Source organism: Podarcis pityusensis (genome assembly GCF_964106645.2).
Source record: "Podarcis pityusensis genome assembly, chromosome: 8".
NCBI lineage: Eukaryota > Metazoa > Chordata > Lepidosauria > Squamata > Lacertidae > Podarcis > Podarcis pityusensis.
The window spans coordinates 48,434,723-48,459,245 of NC_138033.1; the positions used below are offsets into that span (position 1 = coordinate 48,434,723).

General features: G+C 48.8%; 2 protein-coding genes and 1 long non-coding RNA gene across 7 annotated transcripts; 2 read left to right on the plus strand and 1 right to left on the minus strand.

Moving 5' to 3' along the window:
- The first annotated feature begins 5,698 nt into the window (after positions 1-5,698).
- On the plus strand, positions 5,699-12,112 carry LOC308483699 (cadherin-1-like). Of its 2 annotated transcripts, XM_081017849.1 has the most exons (9): positions 5,700-5,824; positions 6,942-7,088; positions 7,280-7,423; positions 7,929-8,073; positions 8,484-8,659; positions 9,477-9,560; positions 11,026-11,168; positions 11,253-11,391; positions 11,846-12,112. In XM_081017849.1, the coding sequence occupies exons 1-9, from the start codon at positions 5,774-5,776 to the stop codon at positions 11,930-11,932; spliced, it is 1,116 nt and encodes a 371-aa protein (XP_080873975.1). In that variant the 5' UTR covers positions 5,700-5,773; the 3' UTR covers positions 11,933-12,112. The 2 variants fall into 2 exon arrangements, with proteins under 2 accessions (XP_080873976.1, XP_080873975.1); XM_081017850.1 differs by lacking the exon at positions 11,253-11,391 and having other exon boundaries at positions 5,699-5,824.
- Positions 12,113-12,539: 427 nt separating this feature from the next.
- DRC4 (dynein regulatory complex subunit 4) lies at positions 12,540-23,512 on the minus strand. 4 transcript variants are annotated; one of them, XM_081017829.1, is made up of 11 exons: positions 23,419-23,512; positions 22,786-22,884; positions 21,560-21,757; positions 20,734-20,940; positions 20,464-20,518; positions 19,497-19,702; positions 18,739-18,906; positions 17,838-17,924; positions 16,032-16,241; positions 13,473-13,538; positions 12,540-12,878 (listed from the first exon to the last, which is right to left on the minus strand). In XM_081017829.1, the coding sequence occupies exons 1-11, from the start codon at positions 23,419-23,421 to the stop codon at positions 12,729-12,731; spliced, it is 1,449 nt and encodes a 482-aa protein (XP_080873955.1). In that variant the 5' UTR covers positions 23,422-23,512; the 3' UTR covers positions 12,540-12,728. The 4 variants fall into 4 exon arrangements, with proteins under 4 accessions (XP_080873955.1, XP_080873957.1, XP_080873956.1 ...); XM_081017831.1 differs by lacking the exon at positions 23,419-23,512 and adding an exon at positions 23,183-23,408; XM_081017830.1 differs by lacking the exon at positions 23,419-23,512 and adding an exon at positions 23,105-23,408.
- LOC308483740 lies at positions 23,434-23,954 on the plus strand. Its single transcript, XR_013989770.1, has 2 exons — positions 23,434-23,561; positions 23,612-23,954. It is a non-coding gene; the product is annotated as an uncharacterized lncRNA (long non-coding RNA).
- The last annotated feature ends 569 nt before the right edge of the window (positions 23,955-24,523 follow it).

The following is a 24,523-nucleotide window of genomic DNA, read 5'->3' on the forward strand; positions in this document are numbered from 1 at the left end:
CCAGTCTTCACCATGATATTCCAGGAGGGTTAAAGGTAAAGGTAAAGGGACCCCTGACCATTAGGTCCAGTCGTGGCTGACTCTGGGATTGCAGCGCTCATCTTGCTTTACTGGCCGAGGGAGCCGGCGTACAGCTGGTCATGTGGCCAGCGTGACTAAGCCGCTTCCGGCAAACCAGAGCAGTGCATGGAAACGCCGTTTACCTTCCCACCGGAGCGGTACCTATTTATCTACTTGCACTTGACGTGCTTTCGAACTGCTAGGTTGGCAGGAGCAGGAACCAAGCAACTGGAGCTCACCCCGTCGCGGGGATTCAAACCGCCGACCTTCTGATCGGCAAGTCCTAGGCTCTGTGGTTTAACCCACAGCGCCACCCGCGTCCCTTTCCAGGAGGGTTACAACAACTTAAAATAAGTTAAGGCAACTGAGCTCAAGAGACTAAGGTTGGTCCTAAAACTTATATCCTCAACCAGTAGCTTGGCCAGTGAGTTACATCTTCAGTACAGGAAGAAAGCTGCATAAAGGTAGTGCCAGGTGGGGAGGGAATTCCACAGTTTTGGGCTGCCATAGAGAACTGGGCGGGTGGTGGAACTACCAAGAGGGCCCCCCTGCCAATCTTAATGTCCAAGAGGGTGCAAATATAAGGTGGCTGTGCTTCAGATACTGGAGCCTAAGTTGCTGTTGCTGAGGGTTAAATAAGGGAACTGCTTCCACATAATGGCATTAGCAGGTAAATGGATCAGGCAGACCTGGAACTGCAATTTCATTTGTGCAAAGCCAAACCCTCCTTGCCCCTCCTGGTATCATGCATGGTGAATAGAGAGTGGGGTCACTCACTGCCCCCATCTCCCTCTTTTTTCACAAGCGCATTTTCAGCCTCTGTGATATGTTCTGACAGAGTGAGGTCTGTGGCAAGTCTTTGCGCAGCCAAGCCATCTGCTTCCCATCCTGGAGAGCAACTGGGCTCCAAAGGACAGTAAGTGGGGTTTTTTTAATTTTAAAAAACACCAAAAACTTATTGTATTTATATCTCACCTATTTCTCTAGGGAGCTTAAGGTAGCATAAACCTTTTAAGTGGGGATCTTTATCACAGTCTGCATCTCTACTGGAACTATTTTTAAACACGGAATTGTGTTGTTGTTTTTTAAATGTGCATTGTTTTATGTAGGGAACTGTTCTGTTTGTTTTGTAATTGTATGTTTTATTGTTGCGAGGCAACCTGGAGCCTTGTGGTAAAGGACAGTCCAGAAATCGAATTAATTAATTAAATATGCTTTGGCATTGGACTTTGATCCATAAAACAAAAACCAACACCCCCCACCCTTACATAGAGATACTAGGTTGTCGCAGGAGACTCCAAGGCCCAGCAGGCCTTCTGAGGAAGAGCAGACTGATAGAATAACTCTTTGACATACTCTGTCTTTTCATGTTTAATGTTCCTAGGAATAGTAGAAAGATAAGAAATGAGGGTTTGGGGAACAGATATCACGAATGGAGAGAGATCTGTTGGAATGTAATGTTAAAGTGTTGTCTAAAAGGTATAAGTTATTATTGGACTGGGAAACAAAGGATGAGCAAGTAAAATCTTCAGTGATACATTGGGCAATAGATATTGGTTATAATATAGATATGGAAGCATGGGAACAATTGTGGAACATGGATATAAAATTTACAGCATGCTATGGTTTAAGAGAAAACAATATGAAAATGTTACATAGATGATATCTAACACTGAGTAAACTGGCAAAAATGTATAAATCAAAATCAAGTGTTGGAAATGCAAAGAGAAAGAAGGTACTTTCTCTCATATATAGTGGTCCTGGTTAAAGCATACTGGGAAATGATATATAATGAATTGAAAAAGATGTTTAAAATAACATTTGTAAAAATAAAATAAAAACAGAAGCTTTTCTTCTGGGAATTAAAGGGGTCGAACTACCTAAACAGTATAGAAATTTATTTATGCATGCGACTGCAGCGGCAAGAATGTTATTAGCCCAAAAATGGAAAGAAGTCCCAACGAAAGACGACTGGATACAAAAACTCATGGGCTATGCAGAAATGGCAAAACTTACTGGAAAAATAAGAAACCAAGACAACAAACTTCTTATAAAAGAATGGAAATGGTTTACTGAATATGTACAAATAAATTGCAAACAAATAAGGACATTGGAAGGATTATTGTAATGACCTGCAATTTCATAAGAGTAAATAATTAAAGGAGATGAATAAAAGAATAAGTTAATTCAGAATATGCAGGAAATAATAAATAGAAATTTAAGGAACCGTAGAAAGAGGAGGAAGTCGAGTTTTGAAATGTTAAAATGCTTGTAAAACTATTGAAATGTATATAACTGAAAATTACAATTTTATTTTTTTTAATGTTCCTGGGAATAGTGTGGAATCATCCCCTGTTCAACCTGCCTCATCTGTGACTCAACAAAGGAGTCACAGGAGAAGCTGTTGAACTGAATAGAGTTGTCCTTCCCTCTCCTTCCCTTCCTTCCTCTCTGCCTCTCCTCCTTCCTCCTCTATCTTCTTCCAAATTTGATGCCCGACCTGGATTTCCTCTCTGGTCAGGGTAAAGAAACTTCCAGGAACAAAGAAGTCTAATAAAAGGATGTACCCACATTTTTTGTATGGTATAATTTATAGAATATAATTTATTCAATTTACAGTATATGGGATTTTTTTTTTACCTCATATATCTGAAATTTGTCCTACAGTGTGGAATGGGTTTCCGTTGCTTAAGCTTAATTTGTTCCCGCATATCGTAACACATTATTAGTAACTTCTTAGGATTAGCTCCAAGACTCTCTATTTCCCTCCCAAATTTATCTAATGCTAATTTAAGCATTGATAAAGCTTTCCATGAATTAGATTACATGCATACCATATAACCAGCACAGATGCTTAATAAATGTTATTCTCCCCATCCCCAGTAACCCTTCATACGTGGGCTTAGATGTAGTGCAATTGCTAATGGTTACAGGGAAAGGGCGGAGAATGGGGGGAACAAGAGGCAACCTCGATTTGCTCCCCTATGAATGTGAATAGGGTTTTAATTCATGTCGTTTGTGCGGACAGAGGCCTGATGAAAGGCGATGACAGGCACAGCATCTCTTCCTGGTTTGGGTATAACAATTATTTCTGATGTGGACCAAGCACTTTGGGAGGATTTGTTGTTGTTGTTTAGTCATTTAGTCGTGTCCGACTCTTCATGACCCCCTGGACCAGAGCACGCCAGGCACTTCTGTCTTCCACTGCCTCCCGCAGTTTGGCCAAACTCATGCTGGTAGCTTCGCGAACACTATCCAACCATCTCATCCTCTGTCATCCCCTTCTCCTTGTGCCCTCCATCTTTCCCAACATCAGGGTCTTTTCCAGGGAGTCGTCGTTTCTCATGATTTGGCCAAAGTATAGGAGCCTCAGCTTCACGATCTGTCCTTCCAGTGAGCACTCAGGGCTGATTTCCTTAAGAATGGATAGGTTTGATCTTCTTGCAGTCCATGGGACTCTCAAGAGTCTCCTCCAGCACCATAATTCAAAAGCATCAATTTTCGGCAATCAGCCTTCTTTATGGTCCAGCTTTCACTTCCATACATCACTACTGGGAAAACCATAGCTTTTACTATACGGACCTTTGTTGGCAAGGTGATGTCTCTACTCAAAACGTCATCTACTCAAAACATCATTTAACAGCAAAATTAAAGAAGGCATTAAAGTCTCCTGAAAAGCTTTATCAAAAGCGCTACCAAAGACGTCTGGTCCTGGTGCCGCCTTATGCCCCATTCGAATTCCTGAGCGATGTTGGGTCTGAGTGTACGTACCAGCTTATTTTTGCTAATGGCACGTCTTCATTGGCAGACATTGCTTGGCATATTTCGTCAGTGGCGTATCTCAAGTTCCACTGGCCTTGGGGGGCTTCTGACAAATCCTATGGCCACTTGGCCAGCAAAACCAAAGTAAACGATTTGGAATTTTGCTTGTTCTTCTACTTCCTCTTTCCTTTCATGCATCTTAACTTATAAGCCTGAGAGAAGTGACTGCTCCTTCTAAAATCTTCATAAAAATGCGGAGAAAATTGAAGGTCCAATAAATAATAACAACAATTTAATCTTTATTACACTTACACCCTGCCTTTCTTTCAATTCTTCTTCTTTATTCCATTACTATTTAAAATTATGATGACAGGAATAATAATAATACCTTACCTGTTTTGCATTGGCCTGGAGAAGTGCTTCCACCAGATCACACAGTCTGGGGTCTTTTACTTAAATACCACTCTGGTGGTCGAGGGGGGTGAATAAGTGGAGGCTGAAACCTTCCTGTATACTCACAGTGCCCTCTTGTGGTAGCCAAGGGCAGCGCTTTTGCCAACCATGTTAGCTTGAAACCAGTTTAAAGCAACAAACCTCGTTCACGAGTTGAATGGTGGGCAGCCGTTTTTTTTTGTACCGATGTGGAAAACCTCCGCTGCTGCTATCTGCACACCAGCTTGCTGTTAACAACTTCATGGAGAAATCTCTGCTATGGGGATTTAAAGAGAACGTCAAGACAAATGAGGACCAGATCCTGGTTAGTCTTTTGATATAATACAGTGGTGACCATGTGTGAGGGTCTGCTTACTCTTGCAGCACTTTCTCATGCTCCAGGAGAGCACCTTCCTCGAGGGCTGGGGTCTCGGTCACAGGAGGGTAAAAAGCCTTTACCAAGACACTTAGCCAAGAGGGCAGAGTTCCATAGGTCCAGCAGACAGAATCTGTCTAGGTCCAACATGCGATGCAGAAGCAAAGTCAGGAAATGGTCCACAGTCGATCACACAGGGAGTTCAGGGGAGTGGGGGCGCCAAAGGCAGGAACAAGGAGCCAGAGATTTGTGTTATTTCTGGCAACTGAAAGGCTCAAAGGGTGTATATAAGGGTCTTATATACTCTAGCCTCCTAAACCACTCTCTAACCACAAATGCTGGCAGTGAAGGAGCATCAAGGCTTTCACATTCACAAGTAGACTGGGGGCTCTGGTTCTATAAAGGCAAGCTGTATCGTTGCTCTTCAATCTGGACCAAAAGTTTTTGGCACCGGTGCTCTTGAGGACTGGGGCGGGGCAGGGGGCACTTTCACCTCCTCTGACGGCTCCAAGGGTTCTTAAGCAGGTATCTTACCAGGAGCCTCTGCCTGCTCCTCAAGGCCCTCAACCTGTGAAGCACCTGGTTTGCCTTCTGAGGAATCTATGTATGCCACAAGGTCAGGACTAGGCATGGCACTCTCCTGCTACTGTGAAAGGCGGAGTGGACAGATCCTCCTCTGTTTCTGCACAAGGAAAGTGGCTTCCTCTGTTTTCATAACAACACCCTCCTCCGCTCCATGTTTTATTGCAAATTTCTGCTCTGAATCAAAACAAAGGGGGGAAAGCCATAAAACTGAGCTCTGATATTCGAAAGAGCTTCAGAGGGTCAAGTCCTGAGAATACCTGCTCCCGAATGAACCCTTACCCTGCCAGAATAAATGAGACTTGCACAATGGAGGGCAGTGCCACCTGCAAGATATCTTCCTAGGGCACAAGCACACGCCCTTCACTTGGTCCCACATGCTGAATCAACCGTGGCCTGCTTCCATGTGGTGTGTCAAAATACCCCAGGCCTGCCCATTTGCCCTTAACCCTTCCCCCAAAGGGACTTGCCAGGCAGACTTTGCTCTAGCTTAGTCACCTGGGTTGCCATCCCTTTGCCAGAGTGTTGCAGAAGGCAAGGAGCAAGAGCTGAAGCAGGACAATGTGCTTCTTTAGGGTCAGCCTCCTGCTCTTCCTGGTTCTTCACTCTCAGGTAGGATTGTCCTCCAAAGAGCAAGCAAAGCGGGGCAAGTATCTTTGGTGTTGTAGAAGGATCTTCTTGGCATTAATGGTGGAGGGGCTGGGTTAAGGGTTTTGTAGGTGCAGAAGAGGTACCAACACATGAACCAATTTTATCACAGCAGGCCAGGCTCTTCGTCCAACTAGTGTTTATTAGTAGCAATTCCCCAAGGCCCCAGGCAGTGATTTTGCTGTGCTGCTGAAACCAGAAATCCTTAAGGATGGCAGCGGCTGGGTTTGAATCTGGGAATTCCTGCATGCAAAGTACAGGTGCTGTCCCCCAGCTGTGTTGCCATGGCCTTGTGGAAGAGCTGGGGTGTGGGGATAAAGATGAAGAGGAGCATGAACAGAGTGTGGGGGAGATGTGACCACCGAGTGAGCATGGGAATGTTACTGGGCTGAGGAAGGTTTCATAATATTGGGCTTGTGTCTCTCTACACTGTACTCTACTGGCAGCATAGTTGTTCAAAGCAAATAGGTTTCGAGAAGATAAGAGCAGTTGCCAGTGTTCCAAACTAATGTTGAATCAGCAAACATGCATTTCCTTTAAAAACAACCACCAGGGAGCACCAACCTTTAAACTGTAAACAGGGACCTTGAATCTTCCATGGGCTGCAAAGCATCTAGCCTTGCAGAGGGATCAGATAACACAAATAAGGCTAGCCCAAGGGGTCAACAAGATGGTGGCCATGGGTGTGGGAGCTGTGGCAAGGCCTCTTGGCCCATCTCCACTCTCATCAGCTCAGCCCTTAACTACTGCTCAATAGAGGCTGCAAAACAGACTGGTTGCTACCTGCGGCAAGTCCATAGATGAAGTGAAAGGACTTCAGGTAAATAACAATAATGCAAACCCAATACTGACATTTAAGATAGAAGGAAGATACTCTTGACATAGAGGTGTGTCCAGATTCTGGGATGTGTCTTCTTTCACATGTTCCAGGATGGAATCCTAAGGTCCAGCACTGTCCTGTCCCGAGATCCCTACAAATCTTAAGGAGTGCCAAACTTGTCTTCACATAGAAGATGCCATGGGATTGGGCTCTGAATGAGGGTTTTAAAAAAAATAATGCAACTCTCTTTCCCCCTTGTAGGTCTCCTTCCTATTTGCTTGGGCAGACGTGCTGACCTTTCCAGAATCCAGACTTGATCTGAAGAGGCAGAAAAGGGATTTGCAACTTCTGCCTCCAATATTGGTCATGGAGAATGGTATCGGTCCCTACCCCAAGCGTCTGCTGCAGGTATAGACAGAGAGGGCAACTGCCTCTTTCTCTTCATGTGCCTTGAACAGCTCAGAACCACTATGCTTGGAGGACTTCTTTTCCTCCTATGAACCTGCTCAGAATCCCTGTGTTCTACCTCTGAGGGAGGCATAGAGGGAGGCAACAAGAAAACAGACCTTCTCAGTTTTGACATGTTCATTTGCTACCAGGTAGGTAAAGATGGCATGACTTTCTACAGTGTCACTGGGACTGGTGCAGACAGACCTCCTCAAGGCATCTTCATCTTTGAAAGAGAGACAGGCTGGCTGATGGTGACCATGCCATTGGACAGAGAGACCAAAGACAAATACATTGTAAGTCCCTTTGTGCTAGCTTCTGCCACCCTGGAACCTCCCAGCACTTCTTAAAACTGCCTTTGCCAACCTGGTGCCTTCCAGATCCTTTGGACTACTGCTGCCATCAGCCCAAGCATCATATAGCTGTGCTGGCTGGAGCTGATGGGACTCTTAGTTCAAAACTGCTGGAGAGCACCAGGCTGAGGAAGGCTGCTACGTGTTATGGGGCAGGGAAAGAGTGGAAATCACATGTTTGCTGCTGCTTTATGTCAGTTTTTGGGGAATCCCTGGGAAGCAATAGTATTAGCAACCATTATTTATGGGAAGGAGGAGAAAGTTCAGATTAGTTTCATTTTTGAATTCTCAGCATACAGTATCTAAATACTTTTTAGCCCCTAATGTAAATTCCTGGGTGCTCTCGGTGTGAAGAGAAGGGCAGCTCTACACTCTTGTGGGAAGGTGTCTGGGAGGGTGAGAGGCAGATTTGGGGAGTGTCTCAATTGCTACCCTGCTTGCTCTGCAGCTCTTTCTTCACGCTGTAAGTGCAACTGGGCAGCCTGTGGGGAACCGCACAGAGATTGTCATCAAGGTGCTTGATCAGAATGACAACAAGCCCCGTTTTACCCAGAGCATCTTCCATGGCTCCGTAGCAGAAGGAGCCCCGCCAGGTACGTGTCTGTCTGTCTGGTTGCACATGCATGAACGAACTGACTGTATGGAAACCCCTAATATTTGCCTCTGAATGCCCATATCCTTTGCCCATTCTTTATGGAAGGAGAACCCACAGGGGGAGGGGGTATAATATTGTGTGCAAAACCCAGGCCCCTAACTGTGCTTCTTTCTACCTGTATGGCCTGGGCAGTCACTACTGAGCCCACCATAACTTGCAGACTGGCATAAGGGCAGTGCAGATCGCACCCAGCTGCTGCACAGTTTGCAGAGGCTAAGAGGTAATTTTGGAGCTGTCTGGGGCAGAGTCAATTTGACCTCCAAGCTGGGATGATCTGGCTATGTTGCGGGTATGTGTGTGATGCACTTCAGAAGCTGAACTTTGGACTTTTGTGGCACACACACCCAGGTACCTTTGTGACACAAGTATCAGCCACTGACATGGATGACGCTGTGAATTCCTACAATGGGGTAATCACCTACTCCCTCGCTATCCAGACCCCCACAAAGCCACAGAGCCAAATGTTTGCCATTGATAATAAAACAGGGGTCATCAGCTTGAACAAACCAGGACTTGACAGAACGGTAAGTGGCTGGGTCCTGGCTGTGTAGGGAGAGGGCATGATTAATGATGCTAAATTTCCCCTTTGAGGCAACCCTTGGCTCTGCTGCTGCGCTTTACTCCTAGTGGAAACACGGGGCCATAAGGCACTGGTGGATTAGAGGCCAGCTGGGGGGGGGGGGGACCAAGCAGGATGGGGAGGGGCTTGCAAGGGATTTCTGAAAGAGAAGAGGGAAGGCTTTGAGTCTGGAGCAGATGAACAGCATGACTGCCGCCTTCCAGTATCTGGAGGGCTGCCCTACAGAAGATGAAGTGGACATAAGCTGTACACATTTAAAGCACATGGCTTCCTCCAAAGAATCCTAGGAACTGCAAGTTTGTCAAGGGTGCTGGGAATTGTAGCTCTGTGAGGGGCAAACTACATTTGCCCAAATCCTTTGGGGGAAGTCATGTGCTTTAATGGTATGGTTTGCAAGAATTAAGCATTTTCTTTTCACATTTTCCTAATAATAAGGGTGGTCTACCACAGGCATAGGCAAACTTGGCCCTCCAGATGTTTTTGGTCTACAACTCCCATGATCCCTAGCTAGCAGGACCAGTGGTCAGGGATGATGGGAACTGTAGTCCCAAAACATCTGGAGGGCCGAGTTTGCCTGTGCCTGGTCTAGCATAACAGCTGTGTCCCATTTCAGTTTGCTGTATCTGGAAGTACCCTAGTGAGTTTAAAGTTTCCTCAAGTTACTTGGCCAGTGGGGCTCTCAGGATCTTATACAACACTGCTTTGCCATGTGGTGCTTTGATCCCCTTTGCCCAAATGCTAATGGAATTATTTGTTTACAGGTAACCCCCCAATACACTCTGATCCTGCAGGCTACAGACTGCTTAGGAGAAGGTCTTAGCGCTACAGCAACAGCAGTGATCCAAGTAAGGACTGGGAACTCACAAATACTCCCGGGTAACCATGTGACTGCTCCTATATCTTCATTTTTGCTCTTGCTGAGGCATGACAGTATTGCCTATTCTCCCACAAAATGCTTGCTGCATTTTACTCCAGTGAGAAGTCCCAAGAACTTCAAATGCATATTTTACAGGCTGAGTAGAGATGGAGATGGAACCCTCCCCCCTTGCCCTGAAATGAATTGGGCCCCTTTCTCATGTTTTCAGGGGGCACCCGGTTGAGCCTGCCCTCGTGGCACCAAAAGGGTTAAGACTTTCTGCTGAGTCATGACAGGCAGGCAGCCTGCCAGTGGAAGGCAAGAAGGAAGTGGAGTTAGAAGGGGCTGCATCAGAAATGCCCCAGAATGGATGAGAGAAACCAACTACCACAGAGGGATGGAGGAGGGAGACCCCAGGTGGTGAGAGATCCTAGGATGGTGGGTGGGCTCAGCCCAAGAGAAGGGAAAGCCTTCCTGCTTTGATGTTTCATTGGGAAACTTGGCAAGGGGGTGGGAATGTATATTTCTGGCAGCTCAAGAAAAACAAGAAGGTTGAATGCCACACTCTTGATTGTCTTGGGGAGTTTCCTGGCATGTGCCAGAAAGTAAAGGAACTCTGTGGCCAGGGATCAAATGTTTAAGAAGGCAGTGAAATAATACATGGGGCAGGAAGGAGAGCTGCCACTGTTCAGTCCCACCTTCTGGGTGGAGAGGGGTCATAACTCAGTGTTCTTAGGTTCATCCCCAACATCTCCAGATAGGGCTAGGAAGGACCTCTGTTTGAAACCCAGGAGTACTGCTCTGCCATGCTGAAGAGCAGAGGAATGCACTTGTCAGGCAGGGCTTCTGTCAAGAGGCTGGTGTTGTAAGGCACCTGCCCAGGCCCATCCTGACACAGCCAGTGGGGACCACTGCTGACCTTCACTGCCCCTGAACCTCCTCTGCACCTTCATTACTTGCTCACCTGCCCTCTCTGTACAAACAGTGGCAGGCACTATGTCAAGCTGCAGGGCTACAATTTGGGCAAATGAATGGGCAGTGTGGACAGCAGCAAGCAAGCAAGCAAGCAAGCAAGCAAGCAGGGTCTGCCGAGGGCATCTTGTCTTTAACCCTCCCCCCAACAAAACCTCTCACCCAGGAGCCAGCAGAGTTTGTATTTGAACACACAGCTGGTGGATGGGTGAGAAGTGGGTGGGGTGGGGTCCGCCCTCTCTCCCCACAACCGCAACACCTCACAGAAAGCCCCCGTGCACACAGCACCTGGGAGAAAAAGCAAACATTTAAAAACAGGAAAAACTGCTGAGGGCAGCAAGAAAGAGCTTGGAAAATAAGGGCCTGCTGCTGAGGGTGGCAAGGACATCTTCCTTTGGGAATCGATGGACCTAGGAAACTGGGAGGGGGAGGAACTCATACAGAGGCTTTTGCTCCACCCGGCTCTCCATTCTGAATCCCAGGTGGCTAGTTCAGATGAGGTCCACCACGCTTTCCTGACTGTCCACGCACTGAACGTGCTCACCGGCCTCCCTGCCCAAGGCCTGGCCATGCACTTCTCTAAGCTGGAGGATCCCCAACGTCCGTGGGCAGAGCTCATGAGGAGGTAGGAGGGGATGAAGGGGGACAATCTCCCTCCCTCGGTAGGGCTGGGGCCATTGCAGTTTCAGCCTCATTTATTCCGTTCCAGCAAGACAAACCCTGATGGGCGCTTGGACAGAAACAGCCCAATGCCCAGGGAGCTGAAACCTGGCACCTATAAGCTGCGCTTTGAGACGAGGGAGTACTGGGAGCAACAAGGATACAGCAGCTTCTACCCTTATGTGGAAGTAAGTTTGGTTCCCAGATGAAACTCACAACTGGGGGGGGGGGAGGCTCCTTCCTACAGGACTGATGATGGCAGGGACCACCACTCACTGCCCTTTGAGGGATGTAATTCTTGGCAGGAGAAGCACAACATTGGAAAACGGGAGAAATCAGCATAAACTTCACATTATGAAGGCTGCACGCCGTGAAGTCCCTCAGAAACCTGCAGGAAGAGGCCTAGGTGGTTGGTAGGAGAGCTAGATGTTGTGCTATGGGACATCCCTGAAAGAGCACAAAGCCAGAAGTGTGCCAGAACTGGGCACTCCGGACCAGGCATTTGTGCCCCTGACAAATGTCTTCTCATGGGCTAGGCCCAGTGCAGCGAAGAAAGGATCTCAGACCAAAGAGCACTACCAACCTCCTGCTATTCCCCCCTCCCTTGTCTTTACACATCCTCTTGCTTGTCTCTCTCTTTAGATTGTCTTCACCATCACAGAGGAAGAAAAAGTGCACATTCCCTTGCTGCTCAGCCCTTATTCCTACACCACCTACAGGGGAAGCTAGTGGGAGACCGGCCAGCAGGAGGGGCTGCTTCAGCAAACCGGGGTGCCTGTTCTGAGAGAGCTGGCACAGTCCAGCGGATGGAGAGCTGTGGTTACATCCACGGCCACCTCTGGCCCAAGCCTCAGGCTGGGGGCTTGGCCATGAGCAGCTGCCTCGTAGTAAATGTGAGAGTAATCTAAAGACTGATACTTGTAAGCCTCTTCTTTTAAATTGGAGATGCCATGAATTGTGTCTGGGTCCTTGACACACGTGTGCTCTACTGATTAGGTAGGGCTCCCTCAGTTGCTGGGGAACATGAGTGGGGAGAGGGCTGCTGCACTCACATCCTGATTGTGGGCTTCCCAGAGGTATCTGCTTGGCCACTGTGGGGAACAGGATGCTGGACTAGGTAGTCCTTTAGCTTGGATCCAGAAGTCAGGCTCTTCAGAGGTTCTCACATTGGATGGTGCTTGAGTGGACACAACATGGGTGTGGAGGACTTTGGAGGCTCTAGATAAGGTGGGATTAAGTAGTTCAGGGGCTCATTAATCAAGAGGAGGATGCTTTTCAAGTCCGCAAGCTCTGCCTTGACGTGGGTGGGAAAGAAAAAGGGAGGCTTTGCAGAGACTGAAGACTGAATAGCCCACCACAGGGCCTCTTTAATACAAATGAGGGCTGGAGCAGACACAATCTCATTCCAGGGGGCTGCTCTCTCCCTCCCTCCGTCCCCTCTACGGCCACAGCAGGAGCGGGACAGAGGCTTGCTTGCACACAAGGCTTAGGCTGAAGGCATTCCAAAGTATGATGTCAGGCTGTGCTACGTGGGGGTTGAGACAAACCCAGCAGGGCCCTGGCCCAGCGTGTGGCCGATCACGGAGGTCTCCAGGGGCTTGAAGCCCAAATTGTCCAAAGGGATCCCAAAGGCTGTGAGCTTGGCCTCATACGTCCGCAACAAGTCATTGTGGGCCTGCAGTGGGAGGCAATTGCAGGTTGAGGAGAGGGATCAAACATCACATGCCATAACACAGCCACCTAAGGCAACTTCTCTTGTCTATGGGTAATAGCCAACCCAATGCACCCATGGCAGTCGCGGCTGCATCCATATTTCTCCAAAAGGATGCAAGAGAGCAGGAAAAGGCCAACTAAAATGGTTGCAGGCTAGACCATTTCAAGGAACAAATGCTTAGAACAAACTTGTTAACTTAGAAAAATGGGGCTGAAGGTGAATATGATGCAACTTGGTAGGTCAGATGGAGCAGTGGCTAGTACAACACTTGTCAAACCCATCAGCTGTTCACTGAAATGGGTAGGCAGTGGGCATTAGAAATGACAGAGGAAGTACTTATTCACACTTCTTAGCATTAACCTATGGAACTCACTGCCACAGGACAGTGAATTCCTGCTAGCATAAATGGCTTTCAAACAAGGCATAAGTAAAAGCCAACTGCTAGGGAAAATATATTTCTTTCCTGGGTTGTGTCTAAAGAGACCTGCTCTCTACATTTTGCTCCAACAGACATTCAAGTACAATTACAGGGTTCTCCTCAGCTGGAGCTCTTACCTTGCACACTCTGGCTAGCTCATACTGCAGATCCTTGATGGCATTGTTTTTCGAATCCAGCACATCCTGTGAAGGAAGGTTGTTCAGGTGTTAACACATCAGGCAAGTGAACTGGCCCACAAGGGGACTAGTCAAGGCCCAGCCAGAGCTTCTGGCCATTTCTTAATGGGCCACGGCAGGCCTATGAAAAGTTAGGTGCCCTTCTGCAGCACAGTCTTGTGCTTGGCTCTTTCCTTTCTCCAAATTCTGCATGCTGAAAGTCCTAATCTGTCTGTGGTTGGCTTCCGTGATTTCATTAGGCAGTGCCAACGTATTTCCAAGCCTCTCTACGGCCATGAGGTTTAGAAACCTGCTTTTACAAAATCAGGTAAAACCCGAGATTCTCATGGGTGCTGAATTTTGTATACAGTACTGCATACCATACTTGGCATAGCAATCACAGTGGAGCACTCCATCTACAAACAGGAGCTAATGCGCCTCTTGCCTCCCTGCACAATTTCCTCTTTGTGACTCAAATTAAGGCTCATCCGCGCTGCCCGCCAGTAATGGGAGATGAGAGCTGTGGGCTGGCATTTCTGCCACCAAGCCATTTTTTGCCCTATTTGGCACAGGATCTGGTGCTACAATACCCAGGGAATCCCCTGTGGATGTGCCTCCTGCGCAAGCAGCAGCTGAAGGTAGGAATGTGGGAGGCCTGGTGGAAGGAGCAGCTGCCCCTGGGAAGAATCTCCAGTTACTGGCGCCAGCCGTGCTTGGAATGTGGAAGCCGCTAACTAAGCCCCCTTCCCAGGCAGGCCAAGTCATGGGAGATAACTCTGTTTCCATACCATCAGGCATTTCAGAGACTGGACAGGACAGGAAGCCTGAAGAGTGAGAAGGCCACAGAGGTCCCTATGATGGAGAACCTCCCTTGGCTCTTGGGCTGGAAACACAGAGAGGAGGGGCCCTGACAGTGTGATGGGCAGCCCCTGCTCCCCAGAAACAACTTGATGTGCCAGGGGAATGCTTTGAAAGCGTAGATCGCCTTGCTGTGTACCAGGGCGCTGTTAGAGAGAACCCAACCATAGCAAAGAAAGCGGGCAGCTAGGAAATCTGCAACCAGGGAAACCCCGTGGAGTGGAACGAGTTGAGAGAAAGTTGTGTGGCAAGCAGTCCCCAAGCCACGCTTGTGTGGCTAGAAGATACTGACAGTTCCAAGTGGCCGCAGGGAGAGGAGGAGGAAGGCAAGGAACCGAGAAGGCAGCCAGGAGCTCATTTTCTCTCTCCCTTTCCATCTCCACTGGAGACTGAGCAGCAGAGCAGGAAACACCGCCCTGGCACCAAGGGCACATTGCCGCTTCAGTTCGCACAGTTCTCATGCTGCAAAGGGGCATATGTGCTCTGTGTACTGAACGGATTCTGGGACCAGAATAAATGGCACATAGGTTCGGCAGATTTGCATGTAGAATCTCTTCCAACTCCACCAGCCAGAGGGAAAAGAAACCGAAGTCTCTGACCACTGGAACGTCCCCTTTCAATCAGGCTCCTGCAGATTTCCCCAGGCACAGCACCCTCATGCCAAGTGTATTCTCACAGCCAGAAGCACAACAGACACTTGCTGACTGCTTGTGCATTCTATGTCCCAAGAAAGCACCAAAGAGGCTCAGGTCAGATAGGAAGGAAAAGCATTCCCCAGTGGAGCAATTCACCCCACCACTGGTTCAGTCACTGCTGAGAGGGTCCCTTCTGCCCACGGTACTGCCCATGTGACTGACTTATATAGCTGCTGCTGGAAACAAACACCTCCCAGCAGCTTCTAGTCAACCCGCGGCAACTAGAGGCCAGTTGTGTGTGTGTGCATTCAGAGCCTGCTTGGCAAATGGAAATGTTGGTACAGTGGTACCTTGGGTTATGAAAATTCGTTCCAGAGGTCCGTTCTTAACCCAAAACCGTTCTTAACCTGAGGCGCGCTTTCGCTAATGGGGCCTCCCGCTGCTGCTGTGCCGCCGGCGTGTGATTTCCATTCTCATCCTGGGGCAAAGTTCTCAACCCAAGGTACTACTTCCAGGTTAGCAGAGTTTGTAACCCAAAGCATTTGTAACCCGAGGTACTACTGTACATGCTCTGATTGCTTGGAGGGCTGAGGCAAAGGCTTTTCATGCTTGTGGGCCTCTTGTGCACAACTAAGGGCAGCTCCTCTGAAATACTGCGCAGGCTACATTTATTAATTGCCCCTGAATGAGGGGGAGTGCTCAGAGAAAAGCTAACTTCCCCTTGTCAGGTTGGGCAGAGTCTCTTATTATAGGATGGCTCCCTGCACTTGCCCACACTTTGAGTCCCTGGCAGCTCCCTTTTAGCCAGTGCACCTTTTTCCTGTGCATTGCAAGGTTTTACCTAGATCTTGCCTAATCCATCTTGGTAATATGAAACCCAGGGACAAACGCCATCTGAAACACCAGCAAGAAGGAATCTGACCAATTGTTCTCATCTGGCTTGGGAGCTGTTTGTTTAACTGAAGGGTATTAGAAAAATATCTATAAACTTTCTCTATAATCCCCAGGGTGATTAGAAGCACAGTACCTCCAGCTTGCGGGTGACCACACTGAGAGCACCGGGATCAAGGTTGGTGGCAGCCAGGACCTCGTTGAGCTGCACCTCCTTCTTCTCCAGGATGTTGGAGAGGCCGAGAAGCTTCCGCTCCAGCAACAAGTTCTTAAAGCCAGTTTTCTGCTGCACCTCGTTAATGGCTTTGGTAAATTTCTGGTACAGGTCATCTCGCTCGTCCTGCACCTGTGCAGACAACCATCAACCCCAGAGTCAAAGAGAGCACTGCTCTGAGCCTTGGCACAGACTGGTGCTACATGAAGCCCCTAAACCAGGTATTCTGTCTGTTAATAAGGCTCTTTGGGTTTTGGTGTGTTTTGCTTGTCCACTGTGAGCACATTGGAAAGGGCTGGAGATCAGTGGTGGAGCACATGCTTGGCATACAGAATGTCCAAAGTTGCATCCCGCACATCTCCAGGGAGGGCTGGGAAAGGTGAAGCCTTGAGAGCCACTGCCAGTCAGTGCATAGACAAGACGGAGCTGCATGGACCAAGGGTCTGGCTGTGTATTTAGGCAACTGCCTATAGTCCTAACATTCATGCGTAAAAGTCTTCTTCCAAAAATAAAAAGCCAGCTACCCAATGACAACAGCTGCCCACCCCCTCTGTCACAAACCAACACAGATGAAAATATGTTGCAATGATTCCAAAAGTTGGGACTTTAGTGAGTCACAGAGGGAGGAGCAATGCAGAGCTCTGAGGCAGCCCCTCAGGCTGTTAGGGAAGGCAGTGGGAGCTGGAAGACAGGGCTGGTGGTGATTAGGTTTTTATCAGTTAAAATCATCCTCTTGCATTGTGCTATATGTGCATTTGTGTGTGTGCATGTGTGTGTGTGCCATGCAAATGCCCACCCACTGCCTTGCTGTGCTCCCATATGCTGACCTTTATCAGGAAGAGTTAAGCCCCTGTTTTCAACCCCCGGCCTTGCAGCAGTCATAGAGGGCAGCTCCACAGAAGCCCCCAGCACGCTTGCTTGCCTCCTCCTCAGGAGCCAGAGAACTGAGGAATCTGCAGCAACCTCTTTCCCCCATTTCAGGAACAGAAACCGACCACCCAGCAAGGCATGGCAGAGTAGGCCATGGGCTTTAAGCAGCCTCAGGAGAGCAAGAGAATGATGCCTTTGGGGACAGAAAGGCCTCCTTTCTCTCCCAATGCACTTTGCAAGGATCTGTGGGGGAGGAGGGATGGGAGGCAGCCTGACCCAATTCTTGTTAGTAAGAGACCCCTCATTAAGATAGGACCACTGCAGCCAGTTTTCAAAGGCAGCTAATGAGGTCTCAGATCAATGCTGAATGGCACGCAAACCTGTCCCCATGTCTTAATGAGTTATACTGAAGAGAGCCCCTCCCTTCCATCCCCCTCTCTGATGGGAGCTGCCCCTATCCAGTATCGCAGTCCCCACTTCTTTAAGTCATACTGATGACTAGACCAGCCCAGCAGTAGACATGCCGCTGTTCAGACAAACACAAAGTCCAGCTGCTCAAGCAATCCAAAAGAACCACAAAAAAATTACACAGCTAATTTGGAGATGACAGGGAATGCCCATTGCAGGCAGTTTTGGCTCAGACTTGTCCATCTGCTCTAAAGGTCTCATCAAGAAACAACCAGGACCACAGAATTCTCAAGGCCCAATGGATGGTGGGTGGGTATATAGACCTCTCTACTGGATATCTGCAGAAAATGGGCCCATACTTTTCATCCTGTCCCACAGCCCACCCATCAAATCCAACCCTCTCCCAACTCTAAGTTCAGCCACAGCACAACAGTGATTCTTGATCCCTACCCTGATGAACCTTTGCTGCAGCACTTCATGTTCCCACTGGAGATCCTTTAATTCCTTCTCGGTGACTTTCAAACGGGCATGTGTGTGCTGGAAAGGGAAGAGAAGGAGGTTAAAGCAGCCACACACAGTTCCTAGGGCACAGAAGGGACTGATGGGTTTTGACCTCCAAACCAGACAGTGCAAAGGAGAAACTGTAAGAGTGGGAAAGTACTATGTTCCTCTATCTGCTCCACAGGGACTGGGCATCATTCAAGTCCCTCATCCTGGAAACATCAGCTCGGGGGTCTCTTGCCCCCAACTTCCAGCATGTTTCATGATCCTTATGGCCCCCTGCCTTCCTCTTCACATAGTAACTCAATTGCTCTGCAGTTGTATTTTGAATGTAGTTGAGTCTGTTTTCGATTATGGCAAAACTGTTGTGCATTCAGACACACCAACAACTTTGGTGGAGTGTGCAGCATCAAAAAGGAACAAAACCTAAAAAGAGATCTCTGGTCGTGAGTACGTGGCTGCATGTAAAATCACGAAACTCTCATCTTGAAACACTGACAAAAATAAAAAGCAAAGTGCTGGACAACAACTAGAATGGAAGGAGCGGTAACATTTGTCTAGATTCTAAATGACCACTGTTAGCACTGAAGGACATCACAGAAAGGGTGGTGCCTGTTTCACACAGTACAAATTTCCAAACTCTGGAAATAAAGGGCACATGAGAATAGAGACAATGCAAACTGCTACCAAAAGTGGAAATAAAAATCTGTGGCATGAAAGTGGGCTGGTGCAGAAATAGCCCAGTGCTGTTCACACCAAACTAGCAGAGAGTCAGTCCTACTAAGTAACCCAGAGTTCATTGGCCAGGACACTCAGGAAGCAAAGGTGAATGCAGAGCCCTGGGACTCACATGCAACATGGCCTTGTCCTTTTCATAGTGCGCCAGTTTCTTCTGCAGCTCTGCCACCTCTTCACGGGCTCGTTGCAGTGGCTCCACCAGCTTTTTGTTCTGCAGCAGCACTTCAGCCATCTCCTTCTCCAGATGGTCCTCCTTCTTCTTCATCTCCTCCATCTGCTCCTGTACTCCAAGACACACACAGAGAAAGGAGGCTGTGTGTGCCTCAGGTCCTCAAAAACAGGCAGCAAGCCCCATCCCACCAGTCCTGACCACCTGTCTGGAACATGCTTCCTCAAACCTCCCATGGGACCCACCACCACCAAGGCAAAGAGAAACAACAGCTCTGAATCACCTGAGGATAACCAAGGCTGCACCTTGACTCATTTGACCGGCCCACTGAAGTGAACAGAACAAATTTCCAAACAAACAAGGTTGCGGTTGACATATAAAATATAGAAACAGACTTTCTCCCCAAACCAGAATGGTTCGTTTCCCCAAATGGGAAACACATGACCTTCAACTACAACAGGGGTTGGTCCATAGTGAGATGCACAAGAGAGGAGCTCCAGGGCTCAAGGTATCCACAATGGCAGAGCAAACAAATGCAACATGTAGTGGCTCTAAAGCAATGGCAGTACAGAAATCAGCCAAAGCAGAACAAAAAACAAAACACAGAAAGCCCAATGAACACCATCCACTTTGACCTTCCACTACCTGAATCTGGCAACAGGCTGATTTGGGGATGGTGTCGTGTGGTGCATGTCTTTTACCTTGAGGGTGTTGATAAGTGCCAGGTTATTAAGAGTGACATCGTTGTAGTAGTTCTTGATGTCGCTGAAAGCCTTCTCGTGATTCTTCATCAGTGTGTTGATCTGTCCATTCTTTCTCTCCTCAATCTCATGGATTTCAGTCTTCCTGCGCAAGTCTAGCTCGTCGCGTAGAACCCGCATCTTCTTCTCATACTTGGCCTCGATCTCTGGGGAAGCAGCACCCAGGGCAGACTGAGTGCTCTACTAGGCAAAAAAGTGACAAGGCTATGCATGCCTCTATCTGTGGGCTGTTTCTCTATGCTGTGTGGAAGAGGAGATGGGGCAAAGTGTTCTCCAGCTCCAACAAGAGGGCGAAGCAAGACTCTAGGCTGACTGGAAAATGTTGCCACCCAAAGGTACTGGAAGTGCTCAGACTATATATAAACAACTCTGAGCAAAGGATGGGCCCATGGAGCCTGGCTTTCTAGAAAGCTCCCAGCAGAGATGGAATTCATAGAAGGCCTAGCAAATGGCACTCCTGTGCCTAGCTATTTTGACACATTTAATTTGATGAGGAGCTTAGAACTGCTGTCAAGTTCCACCTTATAATGCATGTGGCATTTCAAGGAAGCCTCAGGCCCCTCCCTCGGAATGACTGCAAAACAGACAGGAGCTGGTCTGCAAGACAGGCCCTACGCAAATCTGTGCTCCCTATCAAGCTGCTACTTAGCCTCAATTACACACAACATAGGGCGGACTCATGAGATGGGCCTTACACACCATGGCTACAAAGTCACACACATACACCTTCCAGAAGAGTGAGACTGTGCCATAAGGAAGCAGCTCCCTTGTCACTGCATGTGTGCAAGAAAGGGCGCCCAAGGGATGAAGTGACACTGTGGCCCACTGATCCTTGCCTGGGCACAAAGATAGCCTTCCCTTCCGAACCCAGACCCCACAGTTTTTGGTGGCGAGCCCCAGAACTGACCTTTCACCTGCCTCTCAAAGTCATTGCGCAATCGTGTTATGTCTTCTTGTTGTTTCTGCCAAGATGATGATACTGGTTAGTGACAGATGTTGCAAATACAAAGGCCTACTCCTCCTAGCTCAAAAGCAAAGCCAAGGCTGGTTTGCTCTGGAGGAACAACTGAGGTTTAAGAACCACCACTCCTCTCCTTCCCACCCGCACACCATGCACTCAACGAAAGTTGGCCTGAGCCCAGCCCAAGAGCCAAGTCCGGCATCACTTCAGACATACCAGCCGAAGGTTCTTCACCACCATCTCATTGGACAGCTCCTGCTCCTTCAGCTCCACCTTCAAGGTGCGCATGTCCTTCCGCAGCTCCATCTCCTGGGACCGGTGATCCTTCTGGGCCAGCTTCATAGACACTGTGCTCTCTGCCTTCAGCTCTGTGATGTTGTTCTGGTGCTCGTACAGCAGGTGCTTCACCTTCTGCTTGTAAACCTGAGACAAAAGGAAGACGAGGCAGGCGTTGGCCCTCATCGGCCAAGGTACTCTCTTTTGCAGAGGCCTGAGTAAATGAGAGGCACTTGTGGCTACTCAGGGGAAGGGGATGGAAGTCGGTTGAGGTGCCCAGCCAGGGGTGCCAGACCAACCAAGCTGGTGACCAACTCTGTCTGCAGCGCCGTGGCTCCAAGTTCATGAAGTACCAGGAACTGAAGAAGATTCAGGAACATGTGAGCCTCTATGTCTTTATGCCAAAAGAATAGACCCTTCCAATGCCGTAGCCATTTCCCCACTTTCCATCCACAACATTGTGGGGCTGGCCAAGCCAATATCTAGCTGCTCAACCACAAGTGGAGGCACCATGGGTAAATGGTTGCAGAGAGCATGTTTCACAGGCAAAAGGTCCCTAGTAAAAGGTTGTTGGGTTAGTACCACTGGGAAATGTTTTATTTTACTTAAATACATACTCCATACAAAGCAGCTCATGTTTTTATCACTCACCTGTCAGGGATGCTTTAGCTGTGATTCCTGCACTGCAGGGGGTTGGACTATATAACCCTTGGGATTCCTTCCAGCTCTTACGATTCTGTGATCTGTGAAGTCCACAGGCTCTTACCTTGATCTCCACCTGGTGACGCTCTTCGGCTTCCTCCATCTCACGGTCCTTGTTGCGCAGTTCAGCTTTCTTCTCATCCAGCTGCCGCCGAGTGATCTCCCAGAAGGTGTGGATCTTGTCTCGCTCCAGCTGGAAGTAGTTGCGTTCTTCCCGCTCACGGTCCAGCTCCTCCCGAATGCGGCCCATGTGTTCCTCCAGCTGCAAAGCCAAGAAGAGGGTCAGCCAATAGTCGGGCTGGAGCCGAGAGGAAGGACTGGGAGCCCACCATCGCCACTACTAGCATTGTGACTTTTCTGACTCAGTGAATTCCAAAGCTTTTTCTTTTTCTTTTCAAGCCAAGGCTTTCCTGTGAACTGGCATGGGAAGCATGGCTAATTCCAGAAAGGGTGCAACTGTTTCATTTCAGAATGCACGATAAATAGGTGAATGAATTATCTGGTTAGAGAGAAGCTTGGCTCCATGAGTCTGTTGCTCTCTGGAAGTGGATAAATCAGCTTAGAATGTTTAGGGCAGTCTTTGCCAACCTGGTACCTTCCAGATGTGCTGGTTGTCATTAACCATCAGCTACACTGATGGGTTTGCTAGCTGGGGTTAATGGGAGATGCAGCCCAAAACACCTGGAAGGCATCAGGATGGTGAAGGCTGTTCCTGTGCAATATTCTCACAATACTTGTACCCAAACTGTAAAATGGAACTGTGAGCTTAGCTATACTGAAGAGGTGCCTAGTTTTGCTACCCTATGGAATGCAGAAGGGTATAGTAAGGAACAACATGGACCCCTGGCAAAATAGTGGCTTCTCCCAATGCTGGTCCTCAGTTCTGTACTGAAGTGTCAGAGGGATGGAAAGAATGGACTCTGCAACAAGCCAGCTGAAGGACTGCATGACTCACACTTGGTCTTACTCCTAGCCAGGAAGGTTGGAGATAATGAGGGTAGGCCAAGCACCCCATACATCACTCCACCCCAAAATGAGAGACACCTTGACCATTCTCTAATGTGATACAGGCCAGGGGTGGGAAACATGGGTGGCCTGCAGGGTGTTGCTGGACTACAACTCCCATCATCGTGGGGTTGCTAGGAAATGGAGTCCCCTAAATAACTCTAGGTAGATTGGTTTCCCTCTTGTTGGCAAGAAACCACTTTGCATTGTAGTTTCTATTTCCCATCCACACATTTTTAAGAATGTACCCTCTCTGTTGCCACTGCAAAGTGACCCCCTTCTCACCTGCTCTTTGGTCATGCCCTCCGGGGAGACAGCATCCACCACAGGGCTTTTTGCACCTTTCTTCTTGCCACCTTTCTTTTCTCCTTTCTTTTTGGGAGCCTGAACAAATGTGGTAGTGGGGGAGAGGACAAGAGAGGAGAAGAGAGCATCTTCAGTGTGATGGATGAAGTGGGGAGCCAAAGGAAGGAAAGAGGCTGTGAATTCATGCTCATAACCCCTTTGGGCTATGATGAAGTGCCGTTTTCTCTAGGAAGGGGATCCACGCATCCCTCCCTCTCTCCAAAGAACAAATGGGTTCTGGCTGCCTGTACCTACTTGCCTGTGCAATTGCTCCATGGCGTTGAAGAGGCACACTTGTAAAATAGGGGTTGGTGGTGGTGGTGAGAGCAGTGCTTACCAGGGCTCAAGGCTTATATCAGGGCTTACTCTTGGCACGCGTAAGGAAGAGTGACGAAGGAATGAGTGCCCCTGAGCATGTGCAGAGTTCGGTCTGTCGCTGAGCATGTCCAGCCCCCGCGCTTCCGGGGTGGAGGGTCGGGGCCTCTTGGCGGGCAGGAGCCCCAGCACCGCCCCGGTTTTGGGGGAGCCCCCCGGGGCCCCCTCATCGCAAGCGCGCCCCACTTCCGGCCTCACCATGGTGGCGACTGAGTCCCCTCTCCGGCTGCTGCCCAGGCTCGGAGTCGCCGCGTCTCCGAGCAACCGCCGCCCCGGCCTCGCGAGAGTTCCGGCTCCGCCGCGCCCGCCCCTGGCAACGGGCCCCAGCCCTAGCAACGGAGGCCCAGAAGCCCCACCCCTTGCCCGTTGTCAGCCTCATCCTCGCTTGCAGCCCTTGGAAGATGAACTGCTCCTTCTTCTGACTTGGGAGTAAGCCCTATGGGACTCTATGGGACTTCTAGGGCTGGGAAATGGTGGAGGCAGACCTTCCCAGTGATGCAGCAAAACAAGGAAGGTTTATGACTCAATTGGCTACGATGACGACAATAGCAATAAGAATTCATTGAGGTCTAGTAAGCGCAGCTGCCCACCGCCGCCGCCACCTCTGCAGGTTTCCTTGCAGTTTCAGGTGGTGAGCTCTGTGGGAGCAGGGAAGCTGCCTCGCCGCCTGTGCAACCCTACAAGGCACCATGGAAGATGGCACAGTATGCATAAATGTATAAACAAGCAAGCAACCAAGTCGTTTTTATTGCTTTTAATCACAGTCCATTGCAACGAAATAAAGTGACAGGAATAGGACAAGTATCAAAACACTAGAGGTTTAGATCAAGGAATTACCTGAACCATTTGCAGATGCTTATTGAAAATATTTGCCCATTGCTGATTTTGCTGCAACTGTACTTTAGAACTAGGGGACCTCCTGGTATTGTTGTCTCCTTCTTGCGTTGCCTTTATCCACTGACTATGTGTGACTGGGGCTGATGGGAGCTAGAATCCTGAAACATTTGGAGGGCCACATATTCCTCATCCCTGCCTTATGCCCTCACACCCTCTTGAGTAACCACCAATTTGAGTCTGGGATGCTAGAGCTCAGCCCAGAAAAATGTCCACTGAGAACAAGGAAAATGCCTCTGGGTATGTGCAGAGCACATTTCTTTAACCACTAGTTAACCTGTTTCTCAATTGCAATCTGAGATTAGGAGGGGCTATCACCAAGGTGGTGGTAGGGGGAATCAGGAGGAGGAGCAGAAAGTGTCTGAGCCAGGAAACAGGATGAGGAGTGATTTAGGCAGAGGCAATGAGA

Coding starts and splice junctions, on each gene's coding strand:
- LOC308483699 (XM_081017849.1), top strand. CDS start 5,774: ATGTGCTTCTTTAGGGTCAGCCTCCTGCTCTTCCTGGTTCTTCACTCT. Junction 5,825..6,941: donor TCCTGGTTCTTCACTCTCAG/GTAGGATTGTCC, acceptor TCCCCCTTGTAG/GTCTCCTTCCTATTTGCTTG. Junction 11,392..11,845: donor GCTTCTACCCTTATGTGGAA/GTAAGTTTGGTT, acceptor CTCTCTCTTTAG/ATTGTCTTCACCATCACAGA.
- DRC4 (XM_081017829.1), bottom strand. Junction 20,519..20,733: donor TGGTGAAGAACCTTCGGCTG/GTATGTCTGAAG, acceptor TCATCTTGGCAG/AAACAACAAGAAGACATAAC. Junction 19,703..20,463: donor CTTTGAGAGGCAGGTGAAAG/GTCAGTTCTGGG, acceptor CTGCTTCCCCAG/AGATCGAGGCCAAGTATGAG.